Source organism: Alosa sapidissima, chromosome 7, assembly GCF_018492685.1.
Source record: "Alosa sapidissima isolate fAloSap1 chromosome 7, fAloSap1.pri, whole genome shotgun sequence".
Classification (NCBI taxonomy): Eukaryota; Metazoa; Chordata; class Actinopteri; order Clupeiformes; family Clupeidae; genus Alosa; species Alosa sapidissima.
The window spans coordinates 23,181,642-23,202,665 of NC_055963.1; the positions used below are offsets into that span (position 1 = coordinate 23,181,642).

Here is a 21,024-nt window from a genome sequence, read left to right on the forward strand (position 1 = left end):
TGACTTGAGTGATCTTAAGGCCCCAATGGCCTGTATTGGTGTAACCTCTGTGTAAGTAGGCCAACAGGAACATGAATTTGCTGGTCAAGGCTCACTTTTACACAGGAACTGGACAGATGGCACAAGGTAAAAGTGCTGTGAGCTCCACAAAGCCTTGTGTGTTTCGCTATCCAACTTGTTGTGTATTTGCCTCTGTATTTTGGCACAGCTATATTGTTCAGTTCAGGACGTTTTATCCTGACTTTACAGCGCAGTTCATTGCATAAGGAACTGGCCTTCAGACTTGTGGCACAGCAATCTTGTGGGAAACGCATCGCTCGTGTGTGCTTCTGTTTGTTCAGCCGTTTAAAATCGATGTCTAGCTCCTTTGGTGTAGTCTTAATTACTGTAATGTAGCATAGCAAGTGCATGCCTGTGATTTGATTGACTCATTGGCTTCAATAGCTGCTGTGTTTCTGAGCACATGATGCTTGTGTCTCACAAGTTTTGCTGAGAGTGCGTTTGTATGGGTGTGTGTGTGTGTGTGTGTGTGTGTGTGTGATGTATGTAAAAAACCTCTTGTGCATGATGGTGACGCTTTTGGCAAACCTGTTTACTGACGAATATGTCTGAACAATACTATGTGCTCAGCAATGAATACCTTCTTTTAAGGCATCCTGTATCCTTGATATTCATCCTGCAACCTGCACAGTTCTTTGAAGTTTAATATTCAATATATCTGCCCTAATGGACATTTTTTATTATTATTATTATTCTGTAACATTTACAAGTGAAGTAATCTAAACCTCTTGCCAAATATTCACATTTGACAAGGGAAAGGTCTGAAATGTAAGGGGATTTCATAAAGTAAGCAGAACTAAAGGAAAAGTGAGACCATAGTCTTGTTTTACTCTTTTGTATTTTCATTGTGTATAGTTTGCTAACAATTATGTATATGTGCCTGTAAATATTGTCCAGAGAAACATTTTTTTTTCTTCTCAGATAGATTTACTCTCAGTTAAAGAGACATTGGGAGCCAAAATGAAGAAATGAAATGAAATGGAAATTTGTATGGGGAAAATAAAGATATAATTTTAAGCAGTGCCTCCTTTGCTTAATTTCCGTTGTTTTTGGTTATTAATTTATTGTTACTGTCCTAATCATATTATCTAGCCTAATGCGCTGCCCACTGGCTTAGTCCTGTGTCCCGGCAACAGTGTGGCCCTTTAGTCTCCACTATCAGGCAACAGCTTGCATTAATTTAAAAGCTGGGTCTGATTAATATTCTGTAAGCCATGTCAGTGCACAGAATTCCCTCACTGAATGAATGTTGCATTCCACCACCTCAGCGCTACAGCACTGCAATCGGGATAGTCCTGTGCTGTGCGCATCAGCAGAGCGCATGCGCAAGCAGTGAAACCAGCTACGGTGCGTGGTGACAGCTGCACTGATGATATCGATGAACGGTGAGAGCTTTTATAATTTCTCCACAAATGTTGTCAGCTTTTAAAATGTACATATGGGAGTGTGTACGTGTTGTAATTAATGCATTGTGTTGTGACATGAAGAGAGAGCCCCATATGCTTTAGGTTTGTGAATTCTGCTCGTTAGTCTGGCATTTTGATGTATACGCTAACTAGCCAGCTACCGTTAACCTCGGCACTCCTCATTCAGACAAGACATTTACCCAGAGGGCATAACATGTTTTTATGGAATCGATCGTGCTTCCACTGTCATTCCGTCTGTGTGTATATAAATATATTTTCATGTCATGACATTTCTTATTTCGACCGCCGAGAGCAACCTTCAGCAACTGTCCATGCGTGTTATTGTAGCTAACGTTAGTACTGTGCTCATAACAGCAGTAAGCCTGGTGGGCTAGCTAGGTGGTTAGCAGTAAGGGGGTCGCCGCAACTAGCATCGCTAACATATACTCTTGATTCATAACAGTCTCCAGCGGTAACAACAATCCGCATAGTACTCCAGGCAAGAAGCACAAAAAGAAAAGCAAGAAGCATCGCAAAGGAACTGGTGAGGATATTCCCCGAATCGATCTTGGGTGAGTGATCTGGTCTCATTTCTACATCCAAAACACCAGTGCGTCCAACAGAGCGTGTTCCAGATTTTGCGGCTGCGATTCTGTCTCAGAGTGGGCTAAAAATACATAAGGCAGGCCGATGGACTCACTTCTCCAGATAAGCACATTGACTCATGTCTCCCCCTCCCTCTGGTGCCTATTTTAACGTCACCCTTGTAAACCTGAACAATGCACATTGCGCACATGTCCCAATTGTCAGTCAAGGCAGAGAGTTGCGGCACCACAGTTACATAATGGTGTTACTGTTTTAAAATTCATAACAAGCGGGACAGTTTCACCTTGCATGACGTTGGACTCTGAGGTTTATTTTGTTCACACTGATCACCTTTGTTCACCATAGCATAAAGGAGTTGTTGTCCTAAAATCCTTGACGGAATAATCTGGAGGAGCTCATTGTTGCTGTTATTTTTATCCAGTCATATTCTTTCAGTGCATTGAAACGGTTCATGTATTAAACAAAAGATATGATTTGTACTAGTGAAATGTCATGCCTCATGATAGTGTGTGAACATTTCCTTCAGGCTCAATTCCCCTTCTCTTCCCTTACACGTGGCTTGTGTGTGTGTCTGGCTGGGGTCATAATACAGTTATTGTGATGAATGAATGCTTACTTTGTTGTCTGTGCCCTGTTGGAAGGCTTTAAGATCAGGAGGTGTCAAACTCACCATCAATAGCTATCATAGTGTTACTTGCCATACTTTGTTATAGGTAATACATCAGTTATAAACGTCTACCTAGTAACTGCTGGAATGTTTTTGTAGTAATACATTCTTTCATTTGTAACAATCATGTATGAAAATTACATCCTATTAATATTCAGTGTTAATAAATGCCATGTTTTCTTACTCCAGGCCCCCATTGCCCACTGCAGATGAATTGTGTCACATCCTAACGATCCACACGCCCTCCACTCCCCCGAAAACTCCCCCCACCCCTCCACTCACCCTGTTCCCGAACCCCCCTGACCTGCAGCCCACCGCCCCACTGCCCCAGTCCCTGCCCATCTCCATCCCCAGCTCCAGTCCCATCTCGGCCTCCCCGCCTGCCTCCGTGCCTGGCTCTGACCCTGCACCACCCTCCCCCACCAGCCTCGCTTCGCCTCTATCCACCCCGGTCACCCCCATCACCCCCTCCGTGAGCCTTCCGCCGGTGCTGTCCACCACCCCACCTACCTCACAGACCCTCTCCGGCCGGAGTGAGACCCCCCCTCCGCAGACCCTCAGTCCCCCGCCACCGGACTTCACCCCTCCTCCCGCTGAGCTGCTGGGATCAGATGATGAGGAGCAGGAGAACCCAACAGATTACTGCAAGGGTGCGTCACTGCTAGTCTCAGGGCAGAGGTGCAGAATGATTGATGCCAAGTGATAAATATAGCACAACAGACATCAAAACAAGCACAGCACAATATGACATATCATTTTGTGAGCGTTATATTTTTATTGTATCTATTTCTATATGATATGTTGGTTTTATTTTAAAACAATATTGTCATATGCCGTCGATGCATCACCTTGTGTATAGTTTGGCAGAATCCACTGTGAGCAGAAAGCGTCTTCCTAGCTCTTGAGAAATCATTCGTTCATGCCTCATGACAACAAGCATGTTCATAGTTTCAAGGTCTGTTCCATGACTGTCAGCCTGGGTGTTTTGTTCTTTTGAAACATCTCGGATGATTATTTTTTATTATTTTTAACATAGCGGTGGTAGTGCAGTGGTTAAGGAGCTGGGCTATCATGCAGTAGCCAGAAAGTTGTGGGTTCAATTCCCGGCTTCCACCATTGTTCTCCCTTATAGTTGACATATGTATGTCACTTTTGTAAATATAGTTGACATATGTATGTCACTTTGGACAACAGTGCCTGCTGAATGAATACATGTAAATGTTAACATGTAATTATGCCTAGCTGACTGTTGATCCCTGTATAGATGTTTGCCAGTATCCCTGTATTGACATCTTAAGAGAGAACTTAATGAGATAATTGAATAGCTGTGCCAAACTGACTGCTGTAATCAACTCTGTGTCTGGTAGAATGTCTTGCACTGAGTACCGTTTATATTGTAGGAGGATACTACCCAGTGAAGATCGGAGACTTGTTTAATGGCAGATACCACGTTGTGAGGAAACTAGGATGGGGGCACTTCTCTACAGTGTGGCTTTGCTGGGACCTTCAGTGAGTACTGAAAGAATGTGTGTGTGCGCTGACTGCGCTCGCGTTTCTGAAGCAATGCACAGTTATATGATCACTTGTTTATGTCGGCCTCAGATGAAACATGATGTTGAGTGAAGATAGCACAGTTAGCTACTATGCTATCGGTGCAGTGCTTGTAGTGTGTGTGAGAGTATGAGCATGTGTTTGTGTGTAAAGAAAGGGTATGAGAGATTTATTTTAAAAACTGCCCAGTGATTCTTCAGACATATTGTTGTAAACTTAGAGTGTTCTTAAAAGTGTATAGAGGTTGTTTCCCCACACCCACTCATGGCAAACAGCCACCACCATGCTGAGACCATTTCTCTTTCTCTCTCTCTCTCTCCCTCACATACTCTCCCTTTCTCTCTCTCTTTCTCTCTCTCCTCTCTCTCTCCTTTTCTCTCTTTCTTTCTCCGCTTTAGGAGGAAACGTTTTGTGGCGCTCAAGGTGGTGAAGAGTGCCCAGCACTACACAGAGACGGCCCTGGATGAAATAAAGCTGCTGAAATGCGTGAGTGCAGCCTTCAAGACCATCATGAAAAGCATCAGGCAAATAGTGTTGAAAAACTGCTTGCCCAAACAAGCAAGAAAATACTATTCAACTATCTAGTAATATCTGTATTCATATCTGTTTAGCATTTTGCTGCATTGTGTCGTGTTCTAGTTGTCATGATAATAATAATGTAATGCACTCTGTTTGCATCAGGTTCGTGACAGTGACCCTACAGACCCAAAGCGACAGACTATTGTACAGCTCATTGATGACTTCAAAATATCCGGCGTTAACGGTGTTCGTATCCTTGCTCAAGCAGTTTAACTGCAGGTGACCATAGGAGGTAGCCTGAAAAATCCAGACCCTGGTAATCTAGAAAGATTAAGGGTCTGGCCACGAACAATGTAATGGCCCAACTCGAGGGGCAGCAACAAACATGCATTTAAAAATCTCACTGCATGCAATTGGATAACACTAGACCATGTTTACTTTGAATTATTTCGGACTTCGACGCAATCGGATAACACTACGACCAATGTGTACTGTCATCCAACGTTGCAGCACTGTGTATATCAGTTTAGCTGGTTCCCCAGAATGTTGGGGTAAAAGTAAAGTGCATCATTGCTCATTGCCAGAGTGTCTCACAGAGACAATTCCATTGTGCTCTTACGAGAACTCTGGATTTCCAGGGTACATAGGAGGGGTAACTGAATGAAAATTGAAAGTATGAGTTTGAATGGAAGACATATTGTGGAAGTGTTTCCTGAACTCTGAACTTTTAAAGATGTTTGCATGGTGCTCGAGGTGCTCGGCCATCAGCTGCTGAAGTACATCATCAAGTCCAACTACATGGGCCTGCCGATGGTCTGTGTCAAGAGCATCCTCAAACAGGTAAGTCATGGTCTCTAGACCCACTATAGATCTGTACTCGCTATGTTCAAACGAAACCAGTGTAGTGTAGGGGACTTCAATCAGTTTATCTAAGACTTAGGGCAAGTGGCTGCAGCGTCCATATCGAAACCGACCCGTGGCCATTTCCGGATCGCTCCGCATCTCTCTCCTATTTGTTTCCTGTCACTCTTCACTGTCCTATCTAAATAAAGGCAAAAGTTCAAAGATACTTTAAAAAATATTTGGAATGTGGAGCTAATCCTGTTTACCCAGTCCCTTATTACAGAGACATATTAATTATGCAGTCTGATACATCATTACATCGTTCTGACGTTCTGAGTTTGAATTCAGTTATGCTTGTTAGATGAATCACTCCTGTGTCAGCATAAGCTATGTAAGTGCCGAAGCTGCTGAAGTCTCATTTCGGATGTGCAAATTCTCACAGTGTAACTGATCCTTAGATCTCATATCCCATTAATCTCTCTCTCTCTCTCTCTCTCTCTTTCTCTTTCTCTTTCTTTCTCTCTCTCTCTCTCTCTGTCTCTCGATCAGGTTCTTCAAGGTCTGGACTACCTACACACCAAATGCAAGATCATCCACACAGACATCAAGCCAGAGAACATCCTGCTGGATGTGAACGAGGTGTACATCCGGCGCCTGGCTGCCGAGGCCACAATATGGCAGCAGTCTGGAGCCCCGCCCCCCTCAGGCTCCTCTGGTAATCCCCGCCCTCCAGTGACATGCTTGCATTTCAGTGTGTTGCTGCTTGTCAGGCCCAGGACACACCCCCAGTTAGTTAGCATCAATGACATGCCAGGAAGTATCTGCCTAGGGAGTGTGACATTTTTATACGGGAATGAATGAATGAATGAATGAATGAATGGTGCACTCACTGTATGCTCTTTATTAGTTTATGTTCTTATAAATTGGGTCAAAGAGTCTTAAGTTAACGGAATGCATAATCATTGACACAGTGTAAGAATTTGAATTTATGATCATCAGATCTCCAGCTCAGCAGGGTTGTGCACAATTCGAATTGCAATTCTGCTTCCTGTTTGCTACCTCAATTGAAATGCAAGTGAAATTCAAGAATTGAATTAGAATTTAAGAGCCAGTTTCAATTCAATTCTGGAATTTTGCACAAGCCTGCAGCTCAGTAGAATGCAGACACTGCAATGGTATTTGGAAGTGTTGCTCTAAAATATGTCAGGTTTGTAACACTGCCTTATTACATGCGACACAAGCAAGCTAAGTGGAATGCTTGACCTTCTTTTTGGCAATCGGAACAATCTTCTGACTAAAGTCAACATTTTAGTGATGATCACTTCCCTTAGTCCAATAAGGGAGTTTAGCCAAATGACTAGTTAGATGACTTTATTGAGGCAGAGCAGAATGTAGTGTCTTAAAGGCCCAATTGGAATTCCACCCTAAAGGTTATTAATGGAATGTGTCTGGATGTTTATTTGCATGTTGTGTATCTCTCTCTCTCCTCTGTCTTTCCTACTCTCTGTATCTGTCTCTCTGTCTCTGTCTCTCTCTCTCTCTCTCACTCTCTCACTGTCATTGTCCTCTGTCATTGGTGTCAATTCTAGTCACCCCCATTTCCTCTCAGTCTCTATTTGTTTCTAACTTTGTCCTGTTTTTTTTCTTTTCTGTTTTTTTTTTCTTTTCTTATGTTTCCCTTTCTTTCTCTCTGTGATCATTGTGGTTTATCTATCCCTTCCTTTCCCCCCTTCTGTTTCTGATGGCAGTTAGCTCCGCCCCAAGGGAAAATCAGGTATGTCAAAAAGACCACTGGGGAGGGTGTAGTGTCATGGTGTGAACACTTAGGCACATCTTGGTGCTAAAGTAGGTCCAGTCAGCATGATGCATGTGACCCTATGATGCGCACTGATTGAGGAAAACAAAACCTTTGTCCCGCTACATGATAACATGTAGCGTTCATTGTGTAGACAGACCAGCAGCTACTTCATGAATTACACAATCAGCTCAATGCTAATGCTAACATCCGCCACTGGTGTGTCTACTGTTAACATGGTTAATCCTATCAATATCGGTATTATTCTGTCTTGTGAGGTTTTTACATTCTTTTATTACGTTTACATTTTTATGTTCCCTCAGCTCTGAAAGAAACTCGAAGTGCAAACAGTTGTGTTTCTTTTGGAGTCTAAAGTGAAAATCGCTTTGGCATAATAGTGTTACGTGTAGATATAGCATAGATTTGTTCAGACAGATCTCAAATGGAAGGAAGATGCCGATGTTGACTTTTTGTTTTCCTTAATCGGTGGATGTAATGGACCTTTCTCAAGATGTTGCGTCTGGTTTGCTCACTCACTGCACTAAGTAAAGAACTGTTTAGAATGCCTCAGTATGGTAGACTTTGCTGTGGTGATGTGGTGGATTTTTCAGCATTTAAAATCACCAGTCTACTGTATGTCTGTATATCTGATGTTTGTATGGATGGAATAGTAAGAGGAATATGGAGACTGTTTCTAAGAGAACCTTTTGTTTGTGGATGTCATGAGAGAAACTCAGATTATGTTTGTTGTAAGTTTAACACAGTAACTTTTAACGTAAAGTTTCATTCAGCAAAAAAATCAAACAAACAAGTAAGCAACAAAACAAAATGTGTTAAACTCCCTTATCTAAGAAAACGCTGAATGATTATTACGTAATTCTCAAGTGACCCGTATGAGACACATATATAGTTTACTGAAATGGCATAGAATCCAAAGCTTTATGTAGAATGAACTTGAATGAATTTGAATTCAGACTAAAGAAAGCTATTACTCGACTCGTGCAACTGCATGATGTGTACAGTGTGATCTTTCACCCCCAATAGCTCTGCAATGCAGTGTCATACCCAAAGCAATTCATCTGCCTGACTCCATTTTACCAAATGCCACTGTAATCAAGCACATACTCTGCCCCTACATCACCCTTGGAAGCTGTTTAAATTTTCATATGCTCCGTTTCTATCAGTTCCATTTCACTAACAGTTTGCTTCCATCATGGACTGAGGTATTAATATTTCCTAATTAGCGCAAAGACGTGCGGCTGAAACACATACCCTGTGAGAGCCTTCAACACACGCTTTCTCACTCCACCAACTTAACACCACTCTTTGAGTGTGTGTGTGGGTGAGTGTCTGTGTGTGTGTGTGTGTGTGTGAGAGAGAGATAGAGAGAGAGAGATGCGAAGCACAGCCTGCTCCTTAAAGTCACTCAACAAACTTCAGCTTTTTTGCGACTGTCAGTGTTTTGAAATGTTAGCCCTAAGAGAAGACGTTTTGCTGTCACAGTCTGTGTCCCTTTCATACTTAATTTCCTCACTTTCTTTCCTCACTTTTCACCTTCTTCCTTGTCGGTGAGAAGAACTCCACACGTTTCTATTTTCCAGCACAAAGCATAGTCAGTCTAGTTCAGCGAGTACTCAGGTCATCTTTCTGCATGGAACTGGCATCAGTACCTCGAAATAGTCATTTCTGACTGGTCCTGTTCAGTAGGTGTTTAGTGAAATGTCAGGGCGCAGTGCCCCTTTGCACTCCTAACATCCCTAAAGGCCACTCGCCCCAGCATCCTTGTGGTCTGGAGTGTAGAAGCAGCGTTCCCCCACTGAAATATCAGCAGTGTCATCCGCTGACACCACTGGTAACCCCGTGATGTAAACCCACAGCAGCTGCTGATCGATGGCCCTCCTGCAGAGCTACGACCTGCAGTGGTGCACCAGTACAGATTGGCAGCTCCTGACATTTCAGCAACACAGCTTTATTCAAGGCAGAAAACAAAGCACAGGGGAGGCACATATTTTGCACTCATTGTTTGTGCTCTGTAGGAATGAAGAGTTGAAATGGACTATATATCACGGAAGGCTGTTTCAGCCAGCACATTTATTTTTGGTGGAGCGTCGTCAACGGCATCTTCTGTTATTTTCTGCTCCTTTCGTGTTTCACTCACGTGTAAACATCTTGTTTATGCCCAACAGTGCAACTTTTTATTCGATTTGACACACGCATAAATCCTTCAGCTTTTTAACTCATTCACTAGGTGTAACACCCATCTGGGTCCGTGTAAACAGGTACACTAAAACAATGCAGGTGATGGTCAATCGGAAATGTTTGTGCTGGCTGAAAAGTCTTCCAGGAAGTGCAGGACATATGAACAATTGAAATTGAAAAGACTGGCTTGGCTCTATGTGGTGCTATGAGAGATATTTTGTATTTTGGCTGCAGTATTGGTGGTGCTGCAGAAGCTGCTATATATTCAGACATTAATGTGTTGCAGTTTATTGTGTCACTGCCCTAGAGGCGCAGACATAATTTCTGAAGATGTCAAATCTAAGAGCTTTACTTGTTATAATGTCTGCACTGTCTCAGACACAGATATATTCCAACGCCCTCGTTGCTTATTTGTGTAGATATATAGTTGTAGCACATTAGAGTTGAGCACAGTACATTTGAAGTACACCCTCCTTGCTGTACAGCTGTAAGCTGTAAACTGTAACCCCCCCCCCCCCCCGCATTCCACCCCCGCCTCCCCGTCCACTACACCCTCGTCATCAGGGTCCGCTCACGTTCAGCCGCACACATGTCGCCACGGGACTCGAGTCGGTCGCCTCAGCGACACTGGCCTTCAGTGGAGCTGCTTTCTCAGTAGTCCACCCCCACCCACCCATATGGGCAGCTGAGCGGTGGCCTGAAATAGCCTCCCCCAGCAGGAAATGGTGAGGCGGTGTCAGATGTCGACTGTCCAGTGCCCTGTACAGTACTGAGGCCACATGGCTGTAGATTGCTGTGTCAGACCACTGCTCATCCAAATAGGACAACAGCAGACAGTTTTTTTTCTGACATGCAGCAGCGTTATATTCAGAGAGGGGGCTTCTCTGGGGTGGCTGCAATCTTTGGTCTTTTTGGGGGGGGGGTTTAGTCACTATACGCACATGAATCCCTTGGATACTCACACACCTCGGGTGAACACTTTTTCATTATTTCATAATGGATGGGTGGGAGTTGAATTTACCACATTAACATTATCTATAACGTATCATTCTACTCATTAAAATATAGGCTAATTTATTTGAAATCATCTCATGTGTTGTTCAGAACTCACTTAATAACAATCCAACATCCTCAATAATGATCAATGTATGGTGTTGTTATTGACAATAAATGTCAGTAACAACACCAATAATAATAATAATGATAATAATAGATTATAATAACACCAATAATAATTATGATAATGGTAATAATGGTGGTGATAATAAGAATAATCATAAGAATAATAAATAGATTGAGTTAAGTGACCGTTAGCCACTGACCGTTAGTTTCCACTGACGGTGGTCTCCTGCTTGCCCCTTGTTGCCGGTGTGTGTAGATGGGGAAGATCTCCAAGAACAAGAAGAAGAAGCTGAAGCGGAAGGCCAAGCGGCAGCAGCGTCTGCTGGAGGAGCGGCTCCAGGACCTGCAGCGCTTGGAGGAGCTGGACGGCGAGCCGGCCGCTGGGACAACAGGCAGCCAGGCCAGGGCCCTGTGGAGGCTGCAGGAGGATGACGAGGAGGAGGCCGAGGGCTTCCCGCCAGGTGAGACACGGAGGTCAGAGGGCAGGCAGGCACGCCTGAGGAAGGAGCCGCCGGTAAAAGGTGTGTGTGGCTTTTTCTTTTTCTCACTAGTAGGTGGGTTGCAATATGCATGCATGTACTATAGACCCCTTTACATGTTTACAAACATTAGTTAAGGTCCACTTCAGGCCTACACAAAAATGAAATAAATACAAATGGATATAAATGTCAGCATGCTTATCCACTGATTGATGTTTGGGGAAATGTATAACTTATGGAGGCATGTAGAGCATTTATGACAATATTGAAACCGAGCTGAAAACACTGAAATGGAAACCGAGCTGAAAACAACGAGCTGACCCATAAAGCACCCTTAGCACCACGGATGAGTTTGGAGACGCAAAGGTCCTGACTGATTCCCCCTCCTTTCCCTCGGCAGGTCGCTCTGTGTTCAACGGAAACGGGAACCTGCGGACCCACGGCAGTAAGGGCAGCCCTGAGTCGGGCTCCTCGTGGCTGGAGGATGGCTGTAATGGTCACAGCGGCGGTGGCGGGCCCATGCGCTTCTCCAGCCCCGGCTCGGGCCTGTCCGGCATGTCTAGCTCGGTGCTCTCGACCACCTCCGAGTCGGCCCTGTCCACGCTGTCCGGCTACTCCACAGGCAGAGATAGCCAGCGCTCGGCCCTCTCCTCCAACTGTAAGTGGTATCATTACACTGTGTCCTAACAGCATGCGACGCAAGTGAGCGTTACAGGGAGGCAACACCGGGCACAAACTGAAGTGTTCTGTTTGTGTTGCGTCTGCTGCAACAGTTAGCTTCCACATTATTCAATGGAACTGGCTACACCAGACGTGATGGCGGCGCGTACATTAAAAAAAATTAGACCGGTCTTCTAAAACTATTTTTACACACCGTGAATGGAGCGCTTCAGTTGTGGACCTGATGTAGCCCGAGAGACAAAATATTTTTTTTTTCAATTGGGATGCGCAATGTGACACAGTGCTGTGCAATGCAGTGGCCCCATTTCTATGTTCTTTCTGTTGCTCACGTTGTTCTGCTATTTTGAACGAGAAATATCACGCAATAGACTGGCATATTTAACGGATTCAGTGTGGATAGAGCATTCAGTGCTAAGCAACAGTTAGGATGCACTGTTTCACTCAAGTCGTTCAGTTCCACTTTTATTACATTCTAGTTATTCAGTTAAAACTTATTTGATCCTCAGGATGATATCCTTGTGTGTATACAAATGTTGGCATGAAGTCTTGATGAATGTGATGTTGTATGTGTATGTATGTATGTATGTATTATGTACATATTTACAATGCCATATTTATCATATTTAAATACAAAATGTTATCTTTGATGAATTGTGCTTATAAGAAGTGCATATGCAGTACTACTTAGTGTATCTATCATAGTGGATGCAGCGTTGCTGATATCAGTGTTATGTGTTGGCATTGCAGTTACAGTATATGAGCGCTAGCTGTCTTTATGATGGTTTTAGCTGTCAGAGTCATTGTTGTGGGGCATTTCCTGTGATTTGACTACTTGACTGAGACTAGTGGCATTGGGGTGACTGGTGTGTGTTGTGTTTGTTATGTGGTTAGCGTACAGCGCTGCAGACTTCCTGGTGAACCCACTGGAACCACAAAACGCAGACAAAATCCACATCAAGATTGCAGACCTGGGCAACGCCTGCTGGGTGGTGAGTGTCCCCAGATATCCAGCCAGAACTGGGAACAAACCTGTCGACTACAGTAGATGTAGGGCATGTCTCCTAATTGATGAGACAGTTTTTCTTACAACCCCAAAACAGAAAAAGTTGGGACGTTGTGTAAAATGTGAATAAAAACAGAATGTAATAATCTGCAAATCTCTTAAACTCATATGTAGTTGCAAAAAGGACACAGACAACATATCAAATGTTGAAAATTACAAATTTGACTATTTCATGGGAAATATATGTTAATTATGAAATTGATACCAGCAACTTGTTTCAAAAATATAGCTGCAAGCAGCAATGAGGGGGCCAAGCAGTTAAGCAGGAGCTGGGATTGGATTGGATTGGACTGGACTGGACTTGACTGTGTTGTGTTAGATTGGATTGGATTGGACTTGTTTGAATTGGACTGGACTGGATTCGAAGGTCACCGAATTTATTGTGTGTCCTCAAGATGTACTCTTCACAAGAAGTCCACATACCAAGTTTGGTTTAAAGTGGTGAAAGTGTTGATAATTATAGCACCCCTAGTGGTGAAAGCACACCAAATTAATTGTGCATCCTCAGGATGTAGTCCAAAGTCCACATAGCAAGTTTGGTTGCGATAGGTGAAAGTGTTGCTAATCATAGAGCCCCTAGTGGTCAAATGTCACCAAATTTATTGTGGGTCCTTAGGATGTGTTTACGAATCAACGTATCAAGTTTGGTGTCGATACGTAAAAGTCTTCCTAATTATAGTACCCCTAGTGGTCAAAGTATACCAAATGTATTGTGTGTCCTCAGGATCAGGTCCCGAGTCCATGTACCAAGTTTGGTTTTGATAGATAAAGGCGTTGCTGAGATATGAGCTAATTTCCTGTATCTCTAGCGCCCCCCTAGTGGTCGAAGGTCACCAAATGTATTGTGTGTCCTCAGGATGGGATCCCAAGTCCATATACCAAATTTGGTTTCTATATGTGTAAGCATTGCTGAGATATGAGCCTACTTCCTGTGATTATAGCGCCACACAGTGGTCAGAATTTACCAAATTTCTTGAGCCTCCTCCTAATTGGGTCCTGAGCCCATGTAACAAGTTTGGTTTTGATACGTGAAAGCATTGCTGAGATATTCCTTCACTTCCTGTTTGGTGGCTTCGCCGCCAATTTTGATTGGCTGTTACGGGCGAACGGTTTTAGGTTTGAAGACAAAAAGGGATAACTTTTTTGAGGCTTGGACTGAAGATTATGTGTGTCAAGTTTGGTGTCAATCGGACAAACTTTGTGACCTGTGAAAACTTTTAGGTGTTTTTGATTAAATCCAATATGGCGGCCGGATCAATTATGTTGACGTCACAAATTCACATCTGTCGGACTTACGACCTCCCATAGTATTAACAATCACCATTAGTATGTTTTAATTCCAAACACAACACCCATACAGGCCAAAAGGTAAATTTGCTAATTATAGCGCCACCTATAGGTCAAAAGTCATTATATCGGTTCTATGGGCTGCCATAGACTTCCATGACGGAATAATAATAATAATAGGAAAACGTAGAAACACAATGGGTGCCTTCGCAGCTTCGCTGCTTGGCCCCCAAAAAGTTGGGACAGGGGAAACAAAATGCTGGAAAAGTTGTATAATGATAAAGAAAACAAAAGAAGGAATGTTTCACAACTAAACTAAAACTAAGAGCACCCCAGAGAGGCAGGGTCTCTTAGAAGTAAAGATGTAGGAGTCTTCATCTACAGAACATAATATTATCAAAACATTCAGAGAATCCAGAGGAATCTTTGCAAACAAGGGAAAGAGCTGAAAGACTAATTGGATGGCCATGGTCTTTTGGACCTCAGATGGAACTGCATCAACACCAGACCTGTTTCCAGACCAGTCATTGTATGGGCTCAAGAAAACCTCTGATAACGATTGTCCATGTCCACAGTTCAAAAACTGCAGCCAAAATTTATAACAGCCAAAATTGTATTGAGACATGATACAGAAAATACCACCATCTTATCTGGGCCTAAAATGGACTGAGGTAGCATGGAAAAAGTCCTGTGGTTAGACCAATCAAAATTTGCCATTCTTTTTGGAAATCATGGACTCATCTGGGCTAAAGAGGAGAGGGCCTATCCAAGTATCCAACCTATCAAACTTGTTTTAGTACTCAGTTCGAAACCAACATCTATGATGGTGTGGAGGAGCATTAGTGCCTACAGCATGCATGCAACATTTGGCAAAGCACAATCAATTCTGAATTATGTATACAGGTTTTGAGCAACATATACTGCCATCCAGGCAATGTCTTTTCCAGGGAAGACCTTGAATATTTCAGGAAAACATTGGCAAAAATAATTCTGCAAATTTAAATATTTCTCCATAGAGCAGGGGTCTCAAACTCCCAGCCCGCGGGCCAAATCCGGCCCGCGTCCGGCCCAATTCCGACCCGCGACGTATGTCAAAATAATAATGTAATCCGGCCCTTGAGGGTATTTTTAATTGCGACAAACAACGATACTGATTAAAATAGACGATAGATCCAAGTACGGTGACAAATCCCATTTGTACTCTCCTCCACTATTTGCTAGACATCCAGAGCTTGATTAAAACCCAAAATCGCTGCACAAAGTTTTCAGGAAATGCTTGTATTACACGCGAGAAACACGAAGACGTGCATTTGTAATGACGCGGAAGCAATGCAGGCCATAGTTTTGCACGAATTAAAATAGCCCCACATCATCACATACCCTACACCATACCTAGAGATTGGCATGGTGTTATTTCAGTTAGCCTATTAGCTGGTTTGATTTGCATTGAGCTCAATGAGCATCAAACCAGCTAATAGGCTAACTGAAATAACACCATGCCAATCTCTAGGTATGGTGAAGGGTATGTGATGATGTGGGGCTATTTTAATTCCAAAGGCCAAGGTAACTTTATCAGGATGCACAGTATTCTGGATCCATGAAATAACTGGCCTTTAAAAATAAAAATCTGCCTGTCTCTATGGGAATTTAACATTGGGGTGGCAATACTTATGACCCCTGTATTTTAAGGAAGAACATTTATTTATTTATGATACATTATTCATTCACTAAGAAAATTGGTGTCCTTAAAGGTTAGATATTTCCTCATTTTTCACTTAAGGCATTAAGATCAATTTCCAAAAGATGATTTTATATTCCTCTTTTCAGTCAACTTTAGCATGGGTGCCAACACTTTTGGCCATCACTGTACATCTTAGGTGTTTTCTTGTTAATTTGTTATGTGGGTAATATGACAAAAAAAAGTAAACCTGCCCAAATATGTTCATCCAGTATTTACTGAAAGGTGCATAATCTGAGGTGCTTGCCATCCAGTGGCAAATTAGATGGGTACATTTACCCCCTTCATAAACTTCTGTTTATACTCAAAGATTTTTATATTTACAATAGGACTTTATCTCTGACCACTTTCAAACCATGGCCTTTTGAAATCTTGATATAAAAATCCAATGGTATTGCTTTCTTAAACCTGACGCCTAGTTTGTCAGGTTTTATCATTTGTATTAATATTTACTTTATCATTATTTCATTCATAAGCTAAGGTTGCTAGCACAGGTGTCTAAAAATAGACAAAAAGACTTGCACTTTCTGTTTGTAGTTTTGTGTTTGAAAATACAGTATTTGAAAAAAACATTGCATTTTAGGAAATAGCCGTTGTTTTTTTTTGTATTATTCTTTAACACTGACGTGGCCCTCCAATCAGATGACATTGGCAGAAGTGGGTGCATAATAGAATGACAAACATGACTAAGAATACCCCATACTGTTGAGCAACTGAAATCCTATATTGGGGAGTAATGGGACAACATTTCATTCTCAAAACTCTAGCAAATGGTCTCTAAAAATGTATTTTGTTAAATGAAGAGGTGAAGCAGCATGGTGGTAAACATGCTCCTGTCCCAACTTTTTTTGAAACATGTTGATAGCATGAACATATTTTCCATGAAATAGTCCAAATGTTCATTTTCAATATTTGATATGTCCTTTTTGCTGCTAAATCATCACATTCTGTCTTTATTTGCATTTTACACAACTTGCCAACTTTTTCTGTTTTGGGGTTGTATTTACAATTTAGTAATTTAATCATTAGTCAGCAGCAGTCACTCAGCATAAGAGCTTATTCCCTGTTAGCCTTGTCATTGATCTCTCAAAATTACCGTACATTTAAATAAATTGGCCATTTAGACGGCTAATGTAATGTGTGATTTTCCTAGAATCTAGAGTCCCTAATGATTTATTCCTCTCTTTCTCTCTCCATCAGCACAAGCACTTCACAGAGGACATTCAGACACGCCAGTACCGAGCCCTAGAGGTACTCATAGGGGCCGAGTACGGCACCCCGGCAGACATCTGGAGCACAGCCTGCATGGTGAGGGGAAACAAATACACACACACACACACACACACACACACACACGCACTGCACACACACACACATGCACACACACTTACACACAGCTCCACAACCTTCACCCATCACCCCTCTCCTCCCCTAAATTGAGTTGCATAGCATATTCTTTCAGCGTTCCTCAAAGACTCAGACTCAATTTGTGATGGCAGGACAGGTATTAGGCATACTATTGCTTTACTAGGCTTTTGGTTACACACTGTGCAGTAGGCCTATGCTTGGCCTATGAGCTCCATTGTATTGACAAATTCTACTTGAATTGTGACAGCTGGCCTGCTGTGTTAGCGCTCTATCAGTAAGTAGCACTGAGTAATGCTTGGAGATGGACCTATTAGAAATAACGAAATTTCAAACCAAGAACTTAATATCCTGGGGACAAGCCCTCTTGAGTTACATCTGGATTGAACAGGAGTCAAATTTAAAAGTAAGCTACAGTTACATTTATCCTGCATGATTAGCTTAGTCGATATACTGTAGCCTACAAGCAGCTATAACATTAGGATAAGGTCCTAGCACTATTCTAACATTATCTTAGGTAGGCCTATCCATGGATGTTTACAAGCTTGCAAATAATTTAATGGAGGAGTACCAGAGTTAACTTGAATGTAACAGTTTTGAACAGATTTGCGCAGCATGGTCATGATGCTAATCGGATTTAATAGCATTTTAGCCTCGTCTTCAAACCATAGACTGTAAAATAAAAACAATTCCTGCACGATAGCATTTTAATTGGTGAGCACGCAGTGGAGGGGCGCGTCCAGAGAGAGAGAGAAAGGGAGAACGGGGCAGAGGCTGCATTAGTCATGGGTGCGCATAGCAGCGCGAGGGTGTGCAATTAAACAGGACTTCACTGAATTTAAATAGGACAAGAAAAAACAGTCTTGGTGTGGCGGTCAATCTTGAATTTGTGGCGGTGCTCCACAAATAAGTCAATGTGTGGGAAACACTGTTTTTCTTTTACTTTAACTGCTTGTTAAAGTAAAACTGTTTGACAGCTTGTGGTTGTGCTGTGCGGCAGTATGTGGACTGTAGCAGTTTATCCATGGTTATTTGAACAGACCGCTGTGATGTTTTACGTTTGTGATGGGAGCATTGCTGAACTTCCCCTAGAGAGGTTCATCTGTGTGTTTGTATGTGCATAGCAGTGTTTGTGATTCGTGTGTGTGTGTGTGTGTGTGTGTGTGTGTGTGTGTGTGTGTGTGTGTTGCTGTTGTGATTGCTTACACAGGCTTTTGAGCTGGCCACCGGAGACTATCTGTTTGAGCCTCACTCAGGAGAGGACTACACCAGAGATGAAGGTTTGATCACACTGTTTTCTCTCTATCTCTCTTGCTCTCTCTCCCTCACTCTCACTGTTTCTTCCTCTCTCTCTCTCTCTCTCTCTCTCTCTCCCTCCCTCCCTCACTCTTATTTCCTCTCTCTCTCTCTCTCTCTTTCTCTCTGCTGGCAGACATTATGGTCTGTACATGCTGCTTTATATACAGTCAGTCCTGTCAGGCCTGCTTTTTATAGACTGGCCCGTCCGTCTGGCCAAGTTCAACATAACCTACTGACAATCAAGAACTTAGAGAAAGAAAAAAACTGGCTTTGTGTTATTGTTACACAGAAAAGAAAGTAGCTCTCAGAGTCTGTTTCGAGTGTGTTGAGGTGAGCGGCAGAGGTTGTCCGAGTTGCTCTGACCTCTCTGCCTGCTGGCTGTCCCCTGTACAGATCACATAGCTCACATCATCGAGCTGCTGGGAGCCATTCCACCTCACCACGCCCTCTCAGGACGCTACTCCCGCGAGTACTTCAACCGCAGAGGTAAGCCACAGACTGGACTCGCTATCACAGCAGAAAGACATGGCCCAAAGATACCACTTTGGTTTCATTTCATGTGTGTATCCAGTATAACGAGGGGGGTTTCCACGAGACGGTGTACTACACAGGGGCTTTCTGCGTTTGCTCCGTAACTAGTCTAAATATAGGCAGTGGGGAAGATTGTCCGGACCATGACCAAGTTTTGAAAACGCAACTGTGTTACTAAACCGTGGAGAAACGTGCAGGAGCGAGATCTCTAGTTACGAAAACACACTCAGAGACTGGCCACCAGGGACGGCTCCTGTTTCTGTAACTCAAGTTGTCACCTGTTTCTAAATTCACCACAGTCTGCCAACACGGCGCACTAAATCATCACAGCCAGATGCCCGTCACCAGTCACCCCAGCTGCCACTTGCCCACGTCCTCTCACACTCGCACTGTCTGTCGACGGATTGTTCTCCTCACGTTTTGTTTTTCCATCAAATGTATGGTCCTTGAACAATCAAAACTCAACTACCCAATCTCAAAATCTCAAATGGTGTATCTTTTTTAACATGTTGTGTACATTTTAGTCTTTGTGCACTAGGGGGCGCCAAATACATACCTTTTGAATGAGACATGAAATGCCGTGTGGAACAGAATGCACCTTGGGATAGTGATGTGGCTTTTGTGATTGGTGTATAAATCTTAATTGTGTGTGCTGTGTCTCGTGTCAGGAGAGCTGCGGCACATAGCCAACCTGAAGCCGTGGGGTCTGTTTGAGGTCCTGCTGGAGAAGTACGAGTGGCCACTGGAGCAGTCGGCCCAGTTCAGCGACTTTCTGCTGACCATGCTGGAGTTCCTGCCCGAGAAGCGGGCCACGGCTGCCGAGTGTCTGCAGCACCCCTGGCTCAACTCCTAACACACACACACACACACACACACACACACACACACACACACACACACACACACACACTTCTACTCAATAGAGCGACTCCTGACAACACCACATATGATCATGCACTGGAGGAAAAAAAGACTCCTTACTCACTTAAATACACTGGGATGATCTATACAGTCACAGCATATGCACACAGTCACACAGAGGTCTGAGCAACTCAGCCTTGCACATATGCACACATGTTGCACAAACACTCAAAAGCATTGGAGCAACTCCTTATGCATCGCACACACACACACACAGGAGAACCTGTCAGTACTTTGTACATGCTTTGTCTCAACAGCACTAGCAGATGAACTCCCAACGTACACACACATACACCACATACACAAACCATGCTATTTTCCACTTTTTTGACTAGATCCCCTCCTTGCTTATTCCTGCGTGCGCACACACACACACACACACACACAGACACAGACACATGCTAATCCTTCCCCCGCACTCTCCCAGCAGTCGGTCAGTTCCTATACTCCCAGGTGCACACATCTCTGAATGTATCACGAGTATTATGGTAAAACAAACTTCAGATTACCTGACTCTGAGCACACAGCTAGCCACAGTGTAACCTCAGTCTACGTTTCTTTTTAATTACTATTCTTATTATTATTACTATTATTATTATTATTACTACGGAGCTTTGATTTATGTAAATGTTTGGAATAAAATGTCTGCAGTCTGTCGATCGTTTTCGAGATGTATGGTCGTCTTCTGTCGGCTGGTCACGTATTTATATGTTAAAATAGTGCCTTGATATGCCATGTGTAAAAATGAGAAATAGAGAGGGAAACATGCCTTCACTTTTTTATATATGTTCGCCAGTTGGTGTGTGGAATGCTTGTTGTTTGTGAACATAAGATACTGTGTATGACCATGACTGGAGACCAGAGAATAATATTAAAGATGAAACGAACCAGC

At 43.0% G+C, this 21,024-nt stretch overlaps 1 protein-coding gene across 4 annotated transcripts; it reads left to right on the forward strand.

Annotated features, from left to right (window-relative positions):
- Positions 1-1,369: 1,369 nt before the first annotated feature.
- On the forward strand, positions 1,370-21,024 carry srpk3 (SRSF protein kinase 3). 4 transcript variants are annotated; one of them, XM_042099235.1, is made up of 17 exons: positions 1,370-1,445; positions 1,930-2,038; positions 2,929-3,389; positions 4,140-4,248; positions 4,689-4,776; positions 4,972-5,059; positions 5,543-5,649; positions 6,202-6,367; positions 7,401-7,426; positions 11,025-11,289; positions 11,648-11,905; positions 12,820-12,917; positions 17,217-17,324; positions 18,592-18,661; positions 19,074-19,166; positions 19,880-20,089; positions 20,122-21,024. In XM_042099235.1, the coding sequence occupies exons 1-16, from the start codon at positions 1,430-1,432 to the stop codon at positions 20,062-20,064; spliced, it is 2,247 nt and encodes a 748-aa protein (XP_041955169.1). In that variant the 5' UTR covers positions 1,370-1,429; the 3' UTR covers positions 20,065-20,089; positions 20,122-21,024. The 4 variants fall into 4 exon arrangements, with proteins under 4 accessions (XP_041955169.1, XP_041955170.1, XP_041955168.1 ...); XM_042099236.1 differs by having other exon boundaries at positions 19,880-20,063; positions 20,096-21,024; XM_042099234.1 differs by having other exon boundaries at positions 19,880-21,024.